Source organism: Nerophis ophidion, linkage group LG22, assembly GCF_033978795.1.
Source record: "Nerophis ophidion isolate RoL-2023_Sa linkage group LG22, RoL_Noph_v1.0, whole genome shotgun sequence".
Classification (NCBI taxonomy): Eukaryota; Metazoa; Chordata; class Actinopteri; order Syngnathiformes; family Syngnathidae; genus Nerophis; species Nerophis ophidion.
In genome coordinates this window covers 7934535-7948664 of record NC_084632.1, presented here as the reverse complement: position 1 = coordinate 7948664, position 14130 = coordinate 7934535, and the positions used below count along the sequence as shown (strand labels likewise).

Sequence of the window (14130 nt, the reverse complement as noted above, 5' to 3'; positions counted from 1 at the left end):
ACAAAGTGGCTACAAAATCTATCTGAGATATATTTGAGGAACAAAGGAATGTAGCAAAGGGCATAAGGCCAAAAACAGAAAAATCACTCCATAAGGAAGAAAAAGGCAATAGCAAAATTTCTATACGAATCTAATAGCGAAAACCAACAATCTACAAAAGGAAAATCAATCATGCAAAGGAGTCGAGAAGGCAGTAAACTATAGGCGCTCCAGAAGGAGGAAAAAGGAAAACACGGCACTATGAACTAGATACAAAAATTCTAGCATGAAAAACTTTAGCAACAGAAAATCACTCTCTCAGAGAAAACAAAGAAATCAATAAATAAAGTGAGACAATACTTATCAAACTTGGTACAAGGCTGTGGACACGTAGCGAGACGATATACTCTGGCACAAGACAAGAGGAGGAAGAGACATTTATACACGTGAGGGAGGGTGACACAGGTGGGCACAATCAGGCAATCAGGAGAGACATCAGACCAGTGACACGGGAGGAAGGGCAAGTGACCTGAAACGAGAGGGAGAGTTAACCTTTCAAAATAAAACAGGAAATGACAAGACAACATGAAACCAGACAAGACTTCACCCAGTGGTGACAGCTGCATTGTTTCATTTATTTATCATTAGTTTTGCTATTATATGTACTATTATTTTAATAAATGGTTTTATATTTTGTGTACATTTACAAAACATATCAAACTAATGTAATAATGTTGAGAGTAGAACTAATATAAATACCGTATATGAATAAAAGTTAGTGATACTATGTACACAGAAAATAGGAATCGAGTGATAAAAAAAAAAAATATATATATATATATATATATATATATCGGGGTTCTGTATGTCAGTGTTTTTCAACCACTGTGCCGCGGCACACTAGTGTGCCGTGAGATACGATCCGATGTGCCGTGGGAGATGATCTAATGTCACCTATTTGGGGCAAAAAAAAATGTTTTTTGCAAACCAGTAATTGTAGTCTGCAAATGATGTGTTGTTGAGTGTCGGTGTTGTCTAGAGCAACCGTGTAATACTCTCCCATATCAGTAGGTGGCAGCCGGTAGCTAAATGCTTTGTAGATGTTGGAAACAGGAGAAGGCAGTGTGCAGGTAAAAAAGGGAATTAAATGTTTAAACAAAAAAATAAACAAAAGGTGAGTGCCCCTAAGAAAGGGCATTGAAGCTTAGGGAAGGCTATGCAGAACAAAAGTAAAACTGAACTACAAAGTAAACAAAACCAGAATGCTGGACGACAGAAAAGATTTACTGCGGAGCAAAGACGGCGTCCACAAAGTACATCCGTACATGACAATCAACAATGTCCCCACAAAGAACAATAATACATCGATTTTCTACCGGTTATTCCCTTTGGGGTCACGGGGGGTGCTGGAGCCTATATCAGCTACAATCGGGCGGAAGGCGGCGTACACCCTGGACAAGTCGCCACGTCATCACAGTTCAAAAACAACTGAAATATTCTTGATTGCTAAAACTAAGTAGAAGTGGGAAATCGCATAAAGGGAAGAAGATTAAGCGCTATTCAGTAGGATTTAAGGTCCAAGCTTACATCACACTCAAATTTTTACTGCATACCTTTGGTAAGTGCCGGAGTGAGAAGAGGTTTTAAAATATTTAGTGCATGCTTACTTTTACCGCATGCCTTTGGTAAGCACAAGAGTGAAAAGAGGTTTTAAATTAATTGGTGACCCGGCGGCAATTCAAGGAAATACGGTATATATAAAAAAATGGGTATTTCTGTCTGTCATTCCGTCATACTTTTTTTTTTCCTTTTACAGAATTTTTTTTGTAGAGAATAAATGTTGAAAAAACACTTAATTGAACGGTTTAAAAGAGGAGAAAACAGGAAAAAATGAAAATAAAATTTTGAAACATAGTTTATCTTCAATTTCGACTCTTTAAAATTCAAAATTCAACTGAAAAAAAGAAGAGGAAAAACTAGCTCATTGGAATCTTTTTGAAAAAAAAAATGTATGGAACATCATTAGTGATTTTTCCTGATGAAGATTAATTCTAAAATTTTGATGACATGTTTTAAATAGGTTAAAATCCAATCTGCACTTTGTTAGAATAACAAATTGGACCAAGCTATATTTCTAACAAAGACAAAACATTATTTCTTCTAGATATTCCAGAACAAAAAATGTAAAAGAAATTCAAAAGACTTTGAAATAAGATTTAAATTTGATTCTAAATATTTTCTAGATTTGCCAGAATATTTTTATTTTGTTTTAACCGTAATAAGTGTGAAGAAATATTTCACAAATATTCTTCGTTGAAAAAACAGAAGCTAGAATGAATAATTAAATTAAAATGTATTCATTATTCTTTACAGTAAAAAAAATAAACTTACTTGAACATTGATTTAAATTGTCAGGAAAGAAGAGGAAAGAATTCAAAAGGTAAAAATGTATATGTCTTTAAAAATCCCAAACTCATTTTTAAGGTTGTATTTTTTTTTCTCTAAAATTGTCTTTCTGAAAGTTATAAGAAGCAAATGAAAAAAAATAGATGAATTTATTCAAACAAGCGAAGACCAAGTCTTTAAATTATTTTTTGGGGATTTTCAAATTCTATTTGAGTTTTGTCTCTCTTATAATTAAAAATGTCGAGCAAAGCGAGACCAGCTTGCTAGTAAATAAATACAATTAAAAAAATAGAAGCAGCTCACTGGTAAGTGCTGCTATTTGAGCTATTTTTAGAACAGGCCAGCGGGCGACTCATCTGGTCCTTACAGGCGACCGCGGGCACCGTGTTGGTGACCCCTGCTTTAAAGTCATATCCAAAAATTGCGACAATTGTGATTTCTGCTGGTGGTGTGATTCCGCTTTTTTCCAAAGCAAAAAATGTGCCTTAGCTCAAAAAAGGTTGAAAAACACTGCTGTATATTGTTTACATTTGCTAAATGAGTTTGCGTAACTAGCCAGTAGATGGCGGCCATGGGTCTGTAAAGACTCAATCCACCGAAGAAGAAAGGATTGCGTCAGCGAATTTGGACCATTCTGATTGGCTAAGAAGTTGTCACATTTTTGTTTCGACCAATCAGAAGAAGGCGGGTAGCCGTTTGCATTTCGAATCCTGCGCCTGGGAAACGCTGCAGTTGGGCGTCAGTCTGTCATCCTAGCTCTTTTCCTACGGACACAACTTGACTTTTCCAAGACATTTAACTGCAAAAATGTCCAAAAAGGAGATTTACTACTCGGACAAGTACACCGACGACGCCTTCGAGTACAGGTAAATGTTGCTAAGCTAGCTGCTCCTCCTGACTCCTTTGAACACGTAGCACGAGTAGTAAATATTTTTCAACTATTTTCGGTTATTTTACTCAACTAAATGTCATTTCAAGCTTTTTTTTTTAATTAATTCGTTGACTTAATGGCGTGTCCTGTTACAGCACGACTAATAGTTGCTAAACCTCATTTTTTCGTCGGGACGCTAACATTGTTAAGCTCCGCCCCTAAAACAAACAAACATTGTTACGCCCCGCCTCTAAAACAAACAAACACCTTTTAGAACATGGGTGTCAAACTCATTTTAGATCGGTGGCCACATGGAGAAAAATCTACTCCCAAGTGGGCCAGGAAGGGTAAAATCACGGCACAATAACTTAGAAACCGTGCATCGGTTGAGGTGGGCGGGGTTTGGTGGTAGCGGGGTGTATGATGTAGCCCGGAAGAGTTAGGGATGCACGGGATTCGGGGTATTTATTCTGATGTGTTATGGTGCGGATGTTCTCCCGATATGTGTTTCTCAATCTTGTTTGGTGTGGGTTCTCAGTGTGGCGCATATTAGTCAGTGTTAAAGGCGTACTGAAATGAGATTTTCTTATTTAAACGGAGATAGCAGGTTCATTCTGTGTCATACTTGATAATTCCATGATATTGCCATATTTTTGCTGAAAGGATTTAGTATAGAGCATTGACGATAAAGTTCGCAACTTTTGGTCGCTGATAAAAAAAGCCTTGTCTTTACCGGAAGTAGCAGACGATGTGCACGTGACGTCACTGGTTGTAAGGCTCCTCACATACTCACCACGTTTATAATCATAGCCACCAGCAGCAAGCGCAATTCGGACCGAGAAAGCGACGAGTCCCCAATTAATTTGAGCGAGGATGAAAGATTCGTAGATGAGGAAAGTTAGAGTGAAGCACCAAAAAGAAAAGGCGACGGCTTCAGGTGCGGCAGTGTGAGCGATTCAGATGTTATTAGACACATTTACTCGGATAATTCTGGAAAATCCCTTATCGGCTTATTGTGTTAATAGTGTTTTAGTGAGATCATAAAGTCATACCTGAAAGTCGGAGGGCTGTGGTGAACGCCAGTGTCTATGAGAGGAGCCAAGATCACAGCTGCCTTTTTGACAGCTACAGGAGGAAGTCGCATGATCCACTCAAGTCTCCGGTGAGAGCCGACTTAATATCACAATTTTCCCATCCAAAAGCTTGCTGGTTGACGTAGAGAAACATGTTCGCTTGACCGCTCGGTGTTAAAGCTACACAACAAACAAAGAAACACCGGCTGTGTTTCGGTGCTAAAGACAGCTGCATTCCACCGCTTTCCACCAACAGCATTCTTCTTTGACGTCTCCATTATTAATTGAACACATTGCAAAAGATATAGCAACACAGATATCCAAAATACTGTGTAATTGCGTGATGAAAAGAGACGACTTTTAGCCGTGAGTGGTGCTGGCTAATATGTCCGCTCCAACCCGAGACGTCACAAACACGTTATCATTCCGCGACGTTTTTAACAAGAAACGCCGCGGGATATTTAAAATTGTAATTTAATAAAGTAAACCGTCTGTATTGGCATGTGTTGCAATGTTAATATTTCATCATTGATATATAAACTATCAGACTGCGTGGTCGGTAGTAGTGGGTTTCAGTAAGCCTTTAAAGTTGTTTATATCACAACCCTCAGTGTAACCTGTATGGCCGTTGTACAAGTATGCCTTGCAGTCACTTTCATGTAAGTGATGTGAATTATATTTATATAGCGCTTTTCTCTAGTTCACTCAAAGCGCTTTACATATTGAAACCCAATATCTAAGTTACATTTAAACCAGTGTGGGTGGCACTGGGAGCAGGTGGGTAAAGTGTCTTGCCCAAGGACACAACGGCAGTGACTAGGATGGCGGAAGCGGGAATCGAACCTGCCACCCTCAAGTTGCTGGCACGGCCACTCTACCAACCGAGGCCGCATATTACTTGTGACCGGCCGGCATGTAGATAGCAATGTGTAAAGGCAGGCGAGATGACATGTCTCAGAGAGCACGAATTTCGGCACGCCATCATTATTGTCATCCGTGAGAAAATGTTGTCCCTGGGAGAAGCACTGAAATCCGTAAACCTTCTTGAGGAAAAAAAAAAGAGGGGGGGGGGGGGTAGCAAGTACGCGGCTGAGCCACATCAGGGCGATCAAAGGTCTGCATGCGGCTCCGAAGCCGCGGGTTGCCGACCCCTGATCTACAGACACAAAGATTTGCTATTGCGACATTTAGTGGACACATTTAGAACAGCAGTTTCTTACATTAAAAAATGTCGGCTCATTTTCATACTTAGCAAACTCATCACGCAGGCCGAATAAAACCCGATTGCGGGCCGTATGTTTGACGCTCCTGTTCTAGTAAGTTCTACCGTCGTCTCCCCCGACAGGCACGTGGTGTTACCGAAGCAGCTGTCCAAGCTGGTGCCTGCGTCTCAGCTCATGTCCGAGGACGAGTGGCGAGGCCTCGGCGTCCAGCAGAGCCAAGGATGGATTCACTACATGATCCACAAGCCAGGTGAGTGACCGCAAGTAGCCACGCCCACACACACGAGACACCCCCAGTGACCGGAAGTGGCCACGCACACACATGAGACACGCCCAGTGACCGGAAGTGGCCACGCCCACACACGCGAGACACACCCAGTGACCGGAAGTAACCACGCCTACACACGACACACCCAGTGACCGGAAGTAGCCACGCCCACACACACGAGACACGCCAAGTGACCGAAAGTAACCACGCCTACACACGACACACCCAGTGACCGGAAGTAGCCACGCCCACACACGACACGCGCAGTGGCCGGAAGTGGCCACGCCTACACACGACACATACCATGACCGGAAGTGGCCACGCCCACACACGAGACACACCCAGTGACCAGAAGTAGCCACGCCCACACACGAGACACACCCAGTGACTGGAAGTAGCCACGCCTACAAACGAGACACGCCCAATGACCGGAAGTGGCCACGCCCACACACGAGACACACCCAGTGACCGGAAGTACCCACACCTACACACGAGACACACCCAGTGACCGGAAGTGGCCACGCCCACACACGCGAGACATGCCCAGTGACCAGAAGTAGCCACGCCCACACACGAGACACACCCGTCCCAAAAAGTGCAGTGTCCAAGCCATTAATGCGATTGCTCCTCCTGCACACTGATGACTAAAAGCCAGGTGGGGTTGGCCACACTTCCCTAGTCCATGAACGCCATTACACAAGTAACAATGTTTGTCCTCAAAATTCTCCACATAATACCCCATGATGACATTGTGAACGTTTTTGTCATTAGCATATTTATTTATCCATCCATTTCTACCGCTTGTCCCTTTGGGGGTCGCGGGGGGTGCTGAAGCCTATCCCAGCTGCATTCGGGCGGGAGGCGGGGTACACCCTGGACAAGACGCCACCTCATCGCAGGGCCAACACAGATAAACACACAACATTCACACACTAGGGACCATTTAGTGTTGCCAATCAACCTATCCCCAAGTGCATGTCTTTGGAAGTGGGAGGAAGTCGGAGTAACCGGAGGGAACCCACCCAGTCACGGGGAGAAAATGCAAACTCCACACAGAAAGATCCCGAGCCCAGGAATCCAACCCAGGACCTTTGTATTGTGAGGCACACGTACTAACCCCTGTTCCACCATGCTGCCCATATTTATCGAAATACAAACAACACAAATCACATGTCTTTAAAGGCCTACTGAAATGAGATGTTCTTCTTTAAACGGGGATAGCAGGTCCATTCTATGTGTCATACTTGATCATTTCGCCATATTGCCATATTTTTGCTGAAAGGATTTAGTAGAGAACATCCACGATAAAGTTCGCAACTTTTAAGCGCTAATAAAAAAGCCTTGCCTTTACTGGGAAAAGCAGATGATGTGTGCGTGACGTCACCGGCGTGAGGGCTCCTCACATTCATTACAATCATGGCCACCAGCAGCGCGAGCGATTCGGACCGTGAAAGTGACGATTTCCCAATTAATTTGAGCGAGGATGAAAAATTTGTGGATGAGGAAAGTGAGAGTGAAGACTAGGGAAAGAAAAAGAAAAATTCTGGAAAATCCCTTATCTGCTTATTGTGTTACTAGTGTTTTAGTGAGATTATATAGTCGTACCTGAAAGTTGGAGGGGTGTGGCCACGTGTGTGGTGACCGCCAATGTCTCTGAGGAAAGCCACGTTTCTCGACGAGGTGAAGCGAAGGCAGCCGGTCTGAGCTTTTTTTCCCCCTCCTCCACGGTGGAAGCATCCCACGTTCGGGATGATTACAATCATGGACACCAGCAGCACGAGCGATTCGGACCGTGAAAGTGACGATTTCCCCATTAATTTGAGCAAGGATGAAAGATTCGTGGATGAGGAACGTGAGAGTGAAAGACTAGGGGGGAAAAAAAAGAAAGATTTTGGAAAATCCCTTATCTGCTTATTGTGTTACTAGTGTTTTAGTGAGATTATATGGTCGTACCTGAAAGTCGGAGGGGTATGGCCACGTGTATTGTGACCGCCAGTGTCTCTGAGGAAAGCCACGTTTCTCGACGAGGCGAAGTGAAAGTAGCCAGTCAGGCCGGGCTGAACTTTTTTTTCCCCCTCCTCCACGGTGGAAGCATCCCATGTTCGGGGGCAGCTGGTCGGAGGAGGCAAGAGAGTCCGCAGTTGTCTCTTTGACAGCTGCACGAGGAACGACGCAAGCTCTGCTCATGTCTACATTAAGAGCCGACTTATTACCACAATTTTCTCACCGAAACCTGCTGGTTGACATGTGGTAGAGAACCGTGTTCGCTTGACTGCTCTGTTCCATAGTAAAGCTTCACCTTCGGGAATGTAAATAAGGAAACACCGGCTGTTTCTGTGTTGTTAAAGGCACCCGCAATCCACCGCTTCCCACCTACATCTTTCTTCTTTGACGTCTCCATTATTAATTGAACAAATTGCAGAAAATTCAGCAACACAGATGTCCAGAATACTGTGTAATTATGCGTTTAAGGCAGGCGACTTATAGCTGGGATCGGGCTGGAACACGCGTCATCATACCGCGATGTTTTCAACACGAAATTTAAAATTGTAATTTAGTAAACTAAAAAGGCCGTATTGGCATGTGTTGCAATGTTAATATTTCATCATTGATATATAAACTATCAGACTGCGTGGTCACTAGTAGTGGGTTTCAGTAGGCCTTTAAGTATTCAGACACCCTGTTCAATACCTTGTGGATGTAAGTCTATTTAAATACTATGCCACAAGCGTGGCACACCTATCTTTGGATGGGAAGCGTTTGTTTCCACCCAGGATGTCTCTCTACATTGCTGCATTCATCTTTCCCTCTATCCTAACCCGTCTCCCGGTTCCTGTCGCTGAAAACCACCCCCAGATCATGATGCTGCCGCCACCCCACGTCACTGTCGGGATGATGTTGGTCTGACATTCACGCCAAAGTCTCGTCAGACCTGAGAATTTGGTTTTTTGTGGTCAGAAAGTCTCTCAGGTGGATTTTGGCAAACTTTTTTTACGAAGAAATGGCTTCCGTCTGACATCTCTACCATACAGGCCTGATTGGTGGTTGTCCTTCTGGAATGTTCACCTCTCTCCACTTTCTGATAGAGAGACTAGCAAGTTCTTGGTCACCTCCCTGAATCAAGCCCTTCTCCCCCGATCACTAAGTTAAGACGGCCGACCAGCTCTCGGAAGAATACGGGTGGTTCCAAACTTCTTTTATTAAGAGATGATGGAGGCCGCTGTGCTTTTTGGGACCTTCAAGTTAGCACACATTTTTCCGTGCCCTTCCCCAGATATACGGCTGTGAGGTCTACAGACAATTCCTTGGACTTGATCCTTGGTTTGTGCCATGCTGTGCACTGTCAAGTTTTATATGGACAGGTGACATGAATTCACCACAGCTGGACTCCAATGAAGCTGTAGGAAGATCTCAAGGATGCTGATGCACCTCAGCTCACTTTTTAGCTTCATGGCAAAGGCCGGGATCACTTGTGGGGCGGTATAGCTCGGTTGGTAGAGCGGCCGTGCCAGCAACTTGAGGGTTGCAGGTTCGATTCCCGCTTCCGCCATCCTAGTCACTACCGTTGTGTCCTTGGGCAAGACACTTTACCCACCTGCTCCCAGTGCCACCCACACTGCTTTAAATGGAACTTAGATATTGGGTTTCACTATGTAAAGCGCTTTGAGTCACTAGAGAAAAGCGCTATATAAATACAATTCAATTCAATTCAATACTTAGTATTTTTTTTCTAAATATATTTGCAAAAAAAGTCTGAACAAAAACTTTCACATTGTCATGGGGTATTGTGTGTAGAATTTTGAGGACAGAAATGAATTTATTCCATTTTGGCACACGGCTGTAACATGAAATGTAGAAAGAGCGAAGCGCTGTGAATACTTTTTGGGTGCACTGCTTATATGAAAGAGGACCTTTTAGTCTGAGTTTACTGTCTGGCAAAGTTATGAAACATTTACTTAATTTAGGCTCCAATTACGTCACATCAAATAATCCATTAGGGGGAAAATGCTTGTGTTTTTGCCATTTTTTGGGAGGCAAGAAACATTTTAAACTTTCTGGCAATTGATAGATCTTAAGTTGATAAATAAATATTTAAATGTTCAATTTTAAAAAAAAAATACCGTATTTCTTTGAATTGCCGCCGGGGCGCTAATTGATTTAAAACCTCTTCTCGTTCCGGCGTTTACCAAAGGCATGCGGTAAATTTAGGCCTGCGCTTAAAAATTGTGATGTAAGGAAACCATCATTAAAAGCACATTTAATAAAAAAAACTTTATTATGGTCTTACTTTTACTTATAAAAGAAGTCCATGCGCAGCTCCTTCTGATCAAAAGTATCGATAACTTGTTTATAGAAGTCTTCCTTATCTTTCTTCAGTTTTAAAAGTCTCTCTGTCTTGATGGAGATCTTCCTTTATTACCTCCTGCTTTGATTGCAAGTCCAGTTTAGAAAACTGTTTTATTTTAGATATGTAATCCTCCATGTTAAAAATGCAAGCTCAGGAAAAAATAAACCATCGCTGCTCACTCTTGCTGCTTGTTGTCACTTCTTCTGCAGCCGAGTAGTCACAAGAAGGATCACTAGCGCCCTCTACCACCAGGAGGCCGGGAGTCATTTAATGACTCATATTTGACACACGCAGCTACGGTATATTAAAAAAAACATAGCTGCTTACTGTTCTTTTTAGCAAATTTAATAGCTTGGACCTTAAATCCTACTGAATAGCTCTTAATCTTCTTCCCTTTGTGCCATTTCAAATTATTGAAATAAGCCTCCTCCATTTTGAAAATGGTGATAGGGGAAGTGTCACTCGTGACGTGACGAGTTTGACCCGGTGGAAATTCTAGGCATATGCTAATTATTTGGCGAAACGAGTTTGACCCGGCAGTAATTCTATGCAGGCGCATACTATACACCTGGCGGCAATTCAAGGAAATACAGTATCATGACATTAACATTTTAATCACTGAGACCCTTTTGGCTTCCCAGGACATTCAACACTCACCAACATTGAGGGGAGCCAGAATTATGACCAACATTTTCAGTGGTTAAATAATGTAAAAAGATAAAGAAAAATCCAAAATGCGCTAGCTTGGTGCTAATTTACATTGCTACTGATTAGCATTAGCTAACCCAGGGTTAGGGAACCTATGGCTCTAGAGCCAGATGTGGCTCTTTTGATGACTGCATCTGGCTCTCTGATAAATCTGAGCTGACATTTCTTAACATGATAAGTAACGAATAATTCCACTTGTAATAGGTGTTAAAAATAATGTTCAAAACATAAAACATTCTCATGCATTTTTAGTCCATCCATCTGTTTACTACCGCACCTGTTCAAGAAGTTGCGTTAAGTTATTCATTTATTATTGGTTAGTGTGGGGCTTGCCCTCCTGGGGGTTCTTCAGACCACCAAGCACCGACATGAGAGCCTGTTTCAGGGTTACACTATTGTTTTATTTTTCAATAAGTCTCTCAGTTGCTTTCCAGCAATTGTCATTTTCTCTTTCGTTCTCGCTCGCGCTCTGGCTCCAGCCCCAACCCCATCTCTCCTCCTGGCTGCTGCTTATAACAGAGCGACAGGGGATTAAATAACAAGGCTCAGGTGGGCCATCTACGCAGCTCTCGCTGATTTTCGAGGCCAGTCCTGGCACACCCCAGTTCGCTGCAGGCCTGCGGGCCACGCCCCCTCCACAGTTAGCTTCAGAATAACAAAGTTATTACAAAGAATAAGAGACTTATTATACTCTAGAAATGTTGGTCTTAATTAAAAATGCACGCGTTTAGTTGTGTTCAGTGTTAAAAAAATATATTATATGGCTCTTACGGAAATACATTTTTAAATATTTGGCTTCTTGGCTCTCTCAGTCAAAAAGACAAGTATGGGTTAGCTGCTAACCCATACTTAGCTATAAAAACTAACAAACAACTGTTGTGGACTAAGTACAACACTTACAGTACAAACCGTTTGTAGGACTCAACAAAAGATAAGACTGGTTTAAAAAAAAACTGTCTCATGGCAAAGACAACTTCCTGATTACGGCAACACACCCAAGACAAAAATAAATGAAAGCATACAGCACATTTTTCTTTATCAGTTAACTGTTAAATGTGATATGAAATGATTTAGCTTATATTATTATTGGTTTAAATTATTAACACGCATGTTGAAAATTTGGTTCAAATGTGAAAGGTCACCATCCCTAGTTCCTTGTAATGTGTGTGTGTGTGTGTGTGTGTGTGTGTGTGTGTGTGTGTGTGTGTGTGTGTGTGTGTGTGTGTGTGTGTGTGTGTGTGTGTGTGTGTGTAAAAAGTGATTTAAAGCGCGCACTATGCAGCATCACTTGGAACCTCCGTAACATTTCACACACTTTTATGTGGCGGGCAAGCATGTTTGTGTACATTTTGTGAAAAACATCAAGTCAAATGTCTTTGCTGGGACTTGGCAACCTTTGGTCAGTAAGTCCATTCATCTAATGCAGGGGTCACCAACCTTTTTGAAAGCAAGAGCTACTTCTTGGGTACTGATTAATGCGAAGGGCTACCAGTTTGATACACACTTCAATAAATTGCCAGAAATAGCCAATTTTCTCAATTTACCTTTAATAAATAAATTTATATGTAAAAAAAAAAAAGGGTATTTATGTCTGTCATTCCGTCAGAAGCATATTTTACGTAAGGTTTTTTGTAGAGAATAAATGATTTAAAAACACTTGATTGAATGGTTTAAAAGAGGAGAAAACTCGAAAAAACAGTTTATCTTCAATTTCGACTCTTTAAAATTCAAAATTCAACCGAAAAAAAGAAGAGGAAAAACAAGCTAATTCGAGTCTTTTTGAAAAAAAAAAAAAATTATGGAACATTAGTATTTTTTCTTGATTAAGATTTATTTTAGAATTTTGATGACATGTTTTAAATAGGTTAAAATGTAATCTGCAAATTGGACCAAGCTATATTTCTAACAAAGACAAATCATTATTTCTTCTAGATTTTCCAGCACAAAAATTAAAGAAAAAAAAAAAAAAAAATTGAAATAAGATTTAAATTTGGGTCTACAGATTTTTTAGATGTGCCAGAATAATTTTTTTGAATTTTAATCATAAGTTTGAAGAAATATTTCACAAATATTCTTTGTTGAAAAAACTGAAACTAAAATGAAGAATTAAATTAAAAATGCAGTTATTATTCTTTACAATAAAACATTTAGCAGAGGAAGGAATTGAAAAGGTAAAAAGGTATATGTGTTTAAAAATCTCAAAATCATTTTTAAGGTTGTATTTTTTCTTTAAAATTGTCTTTCTGAAAGTTTTAAGAAGCAAAGTAAAAAAAAAAATAAATGAATTTATTTAAACAAGTGAAGACCAAGTCTTTAAAATATTTTCTTGGATTTTCAAATTCTATTTGAGTTTTGTCTCTCTTAGAATTAAAAATGTCGAGCAAAGCGAGACCAACTTGCTAGTAAATAAATACAATTAAAAAAAAATAGAGGCAGCTCACTGGTAAGTGCTGCTATTTGAGCTATTTTTAGAACAGGCCAGCAGGCGACTCATCTGGTGCCCGCGGGCACCGCGTTGGTGACCCCTGGTCTAATGATGATAAAACCTTGAAGATATTGTAGCTGTAATGTTTGAAGTCTTCAATAGAGGGCGCTACAGCTGTCAGTAGCCACAGAAATCCACAAAAGCTGATTTCTAACAAAACGTGTTTATCTGCAGAGCCCCACATCCTGCTCTTCAGAAGACCGCTCTCCAAGGACTGAGCTGTTTCTCCACTTTGTCACCTGACCTTCTGCACCACAAAATCTTTTCTCAAAAAGGGTTATTGTTTCTTTCAAATTCCTGTCACTGGCACAGAAATGAACAAAGTGTGTTGGATGTTTGCCACGGGCGTCCTGAGTGCCGCCCGCAGGACCCCATAGCCCAACATGAAGCTTAAGTTGTACATTTTTTTTTTTAACATGTTTTGTTTGTGTACTTTTTTCATGTTTCATCTTTATCTGTCCATCTTTGTGTCAAATTGTAAATATTTTTTCTTCCGTGAACAAATTAAAATCTGACAATTTACTGCGTGATGTAATGTTTCTTATGGCTGCTGCTCCACACAAGCGTTAACTCATCATTTGAAGTCCGTATTTGTCACCAACACCTGCTCAGTTCACTGAACATTCACTCTTCTGTTGGCTTTCAAACTAAACATAAATTCTCATTATTATTATTATTAACAACAAAGTTAGGAACACCATACACAGTGTTCAGTCTCTCAAGTGCCCCGAAATACTTAATATAAAACAATACACAAATATGTAATATA

General features: G+C 41.0%; 1 protein-coding gene across 1 annotated transcript; it reads left to right on the top strand.

The window, feature by feature from the left end:
• Window positions 1-3076: 3076 nt before the first annotated feature.
• On the top strand, window positions 3077-13883 carry cks2 (CDC28 protein kinase regulatory subunit 2). Its single transcript, XM_061883177.1, has 3 exons — window positions 3077-3251; window positions 5675-5802; window positions 13536-13883. The coding sequence occupies exons 1-3, from the start codon at window positions 3193-3195 to the stop codon at window positions 13577-13579; spliced, it is 231 nt and encodes a 76-aa protein (XP_061739161.1). The 5' UTR covers window positions 3077-3192; the 3' UTR covers window positions 13580-13883.
• Window positions 13884-14130: the final 247 nt, after the last annotated feature.

What these genes read in the sequence shown, in the direction of transcription:
- cks2 (XM_061883177.1), top strand. Translation starts at nt 3,193, where the DNA reads ATGTCCAAAAAGGAGATTTACTACTCGGACAAGTACACCGACGACGCC. An exon ending in GACGACGCCTTCGAGTACAG is followed by an intron (nt 3,252 to 5,674) that starts GTAAATGTTGCT and finishes CTCCCCCGACAG; the next exon opens with GCACGTGGTGTTACCGAAGC. An exon ending in CTACATGATCCACAAGCCAG is followed by an intron (nt 5,803 to 13,535) that starts GTGAGTGACCGC and finishes GTTTATCTGCAG; the next exon opens with AGCCCCACATCCTGCTCTTC.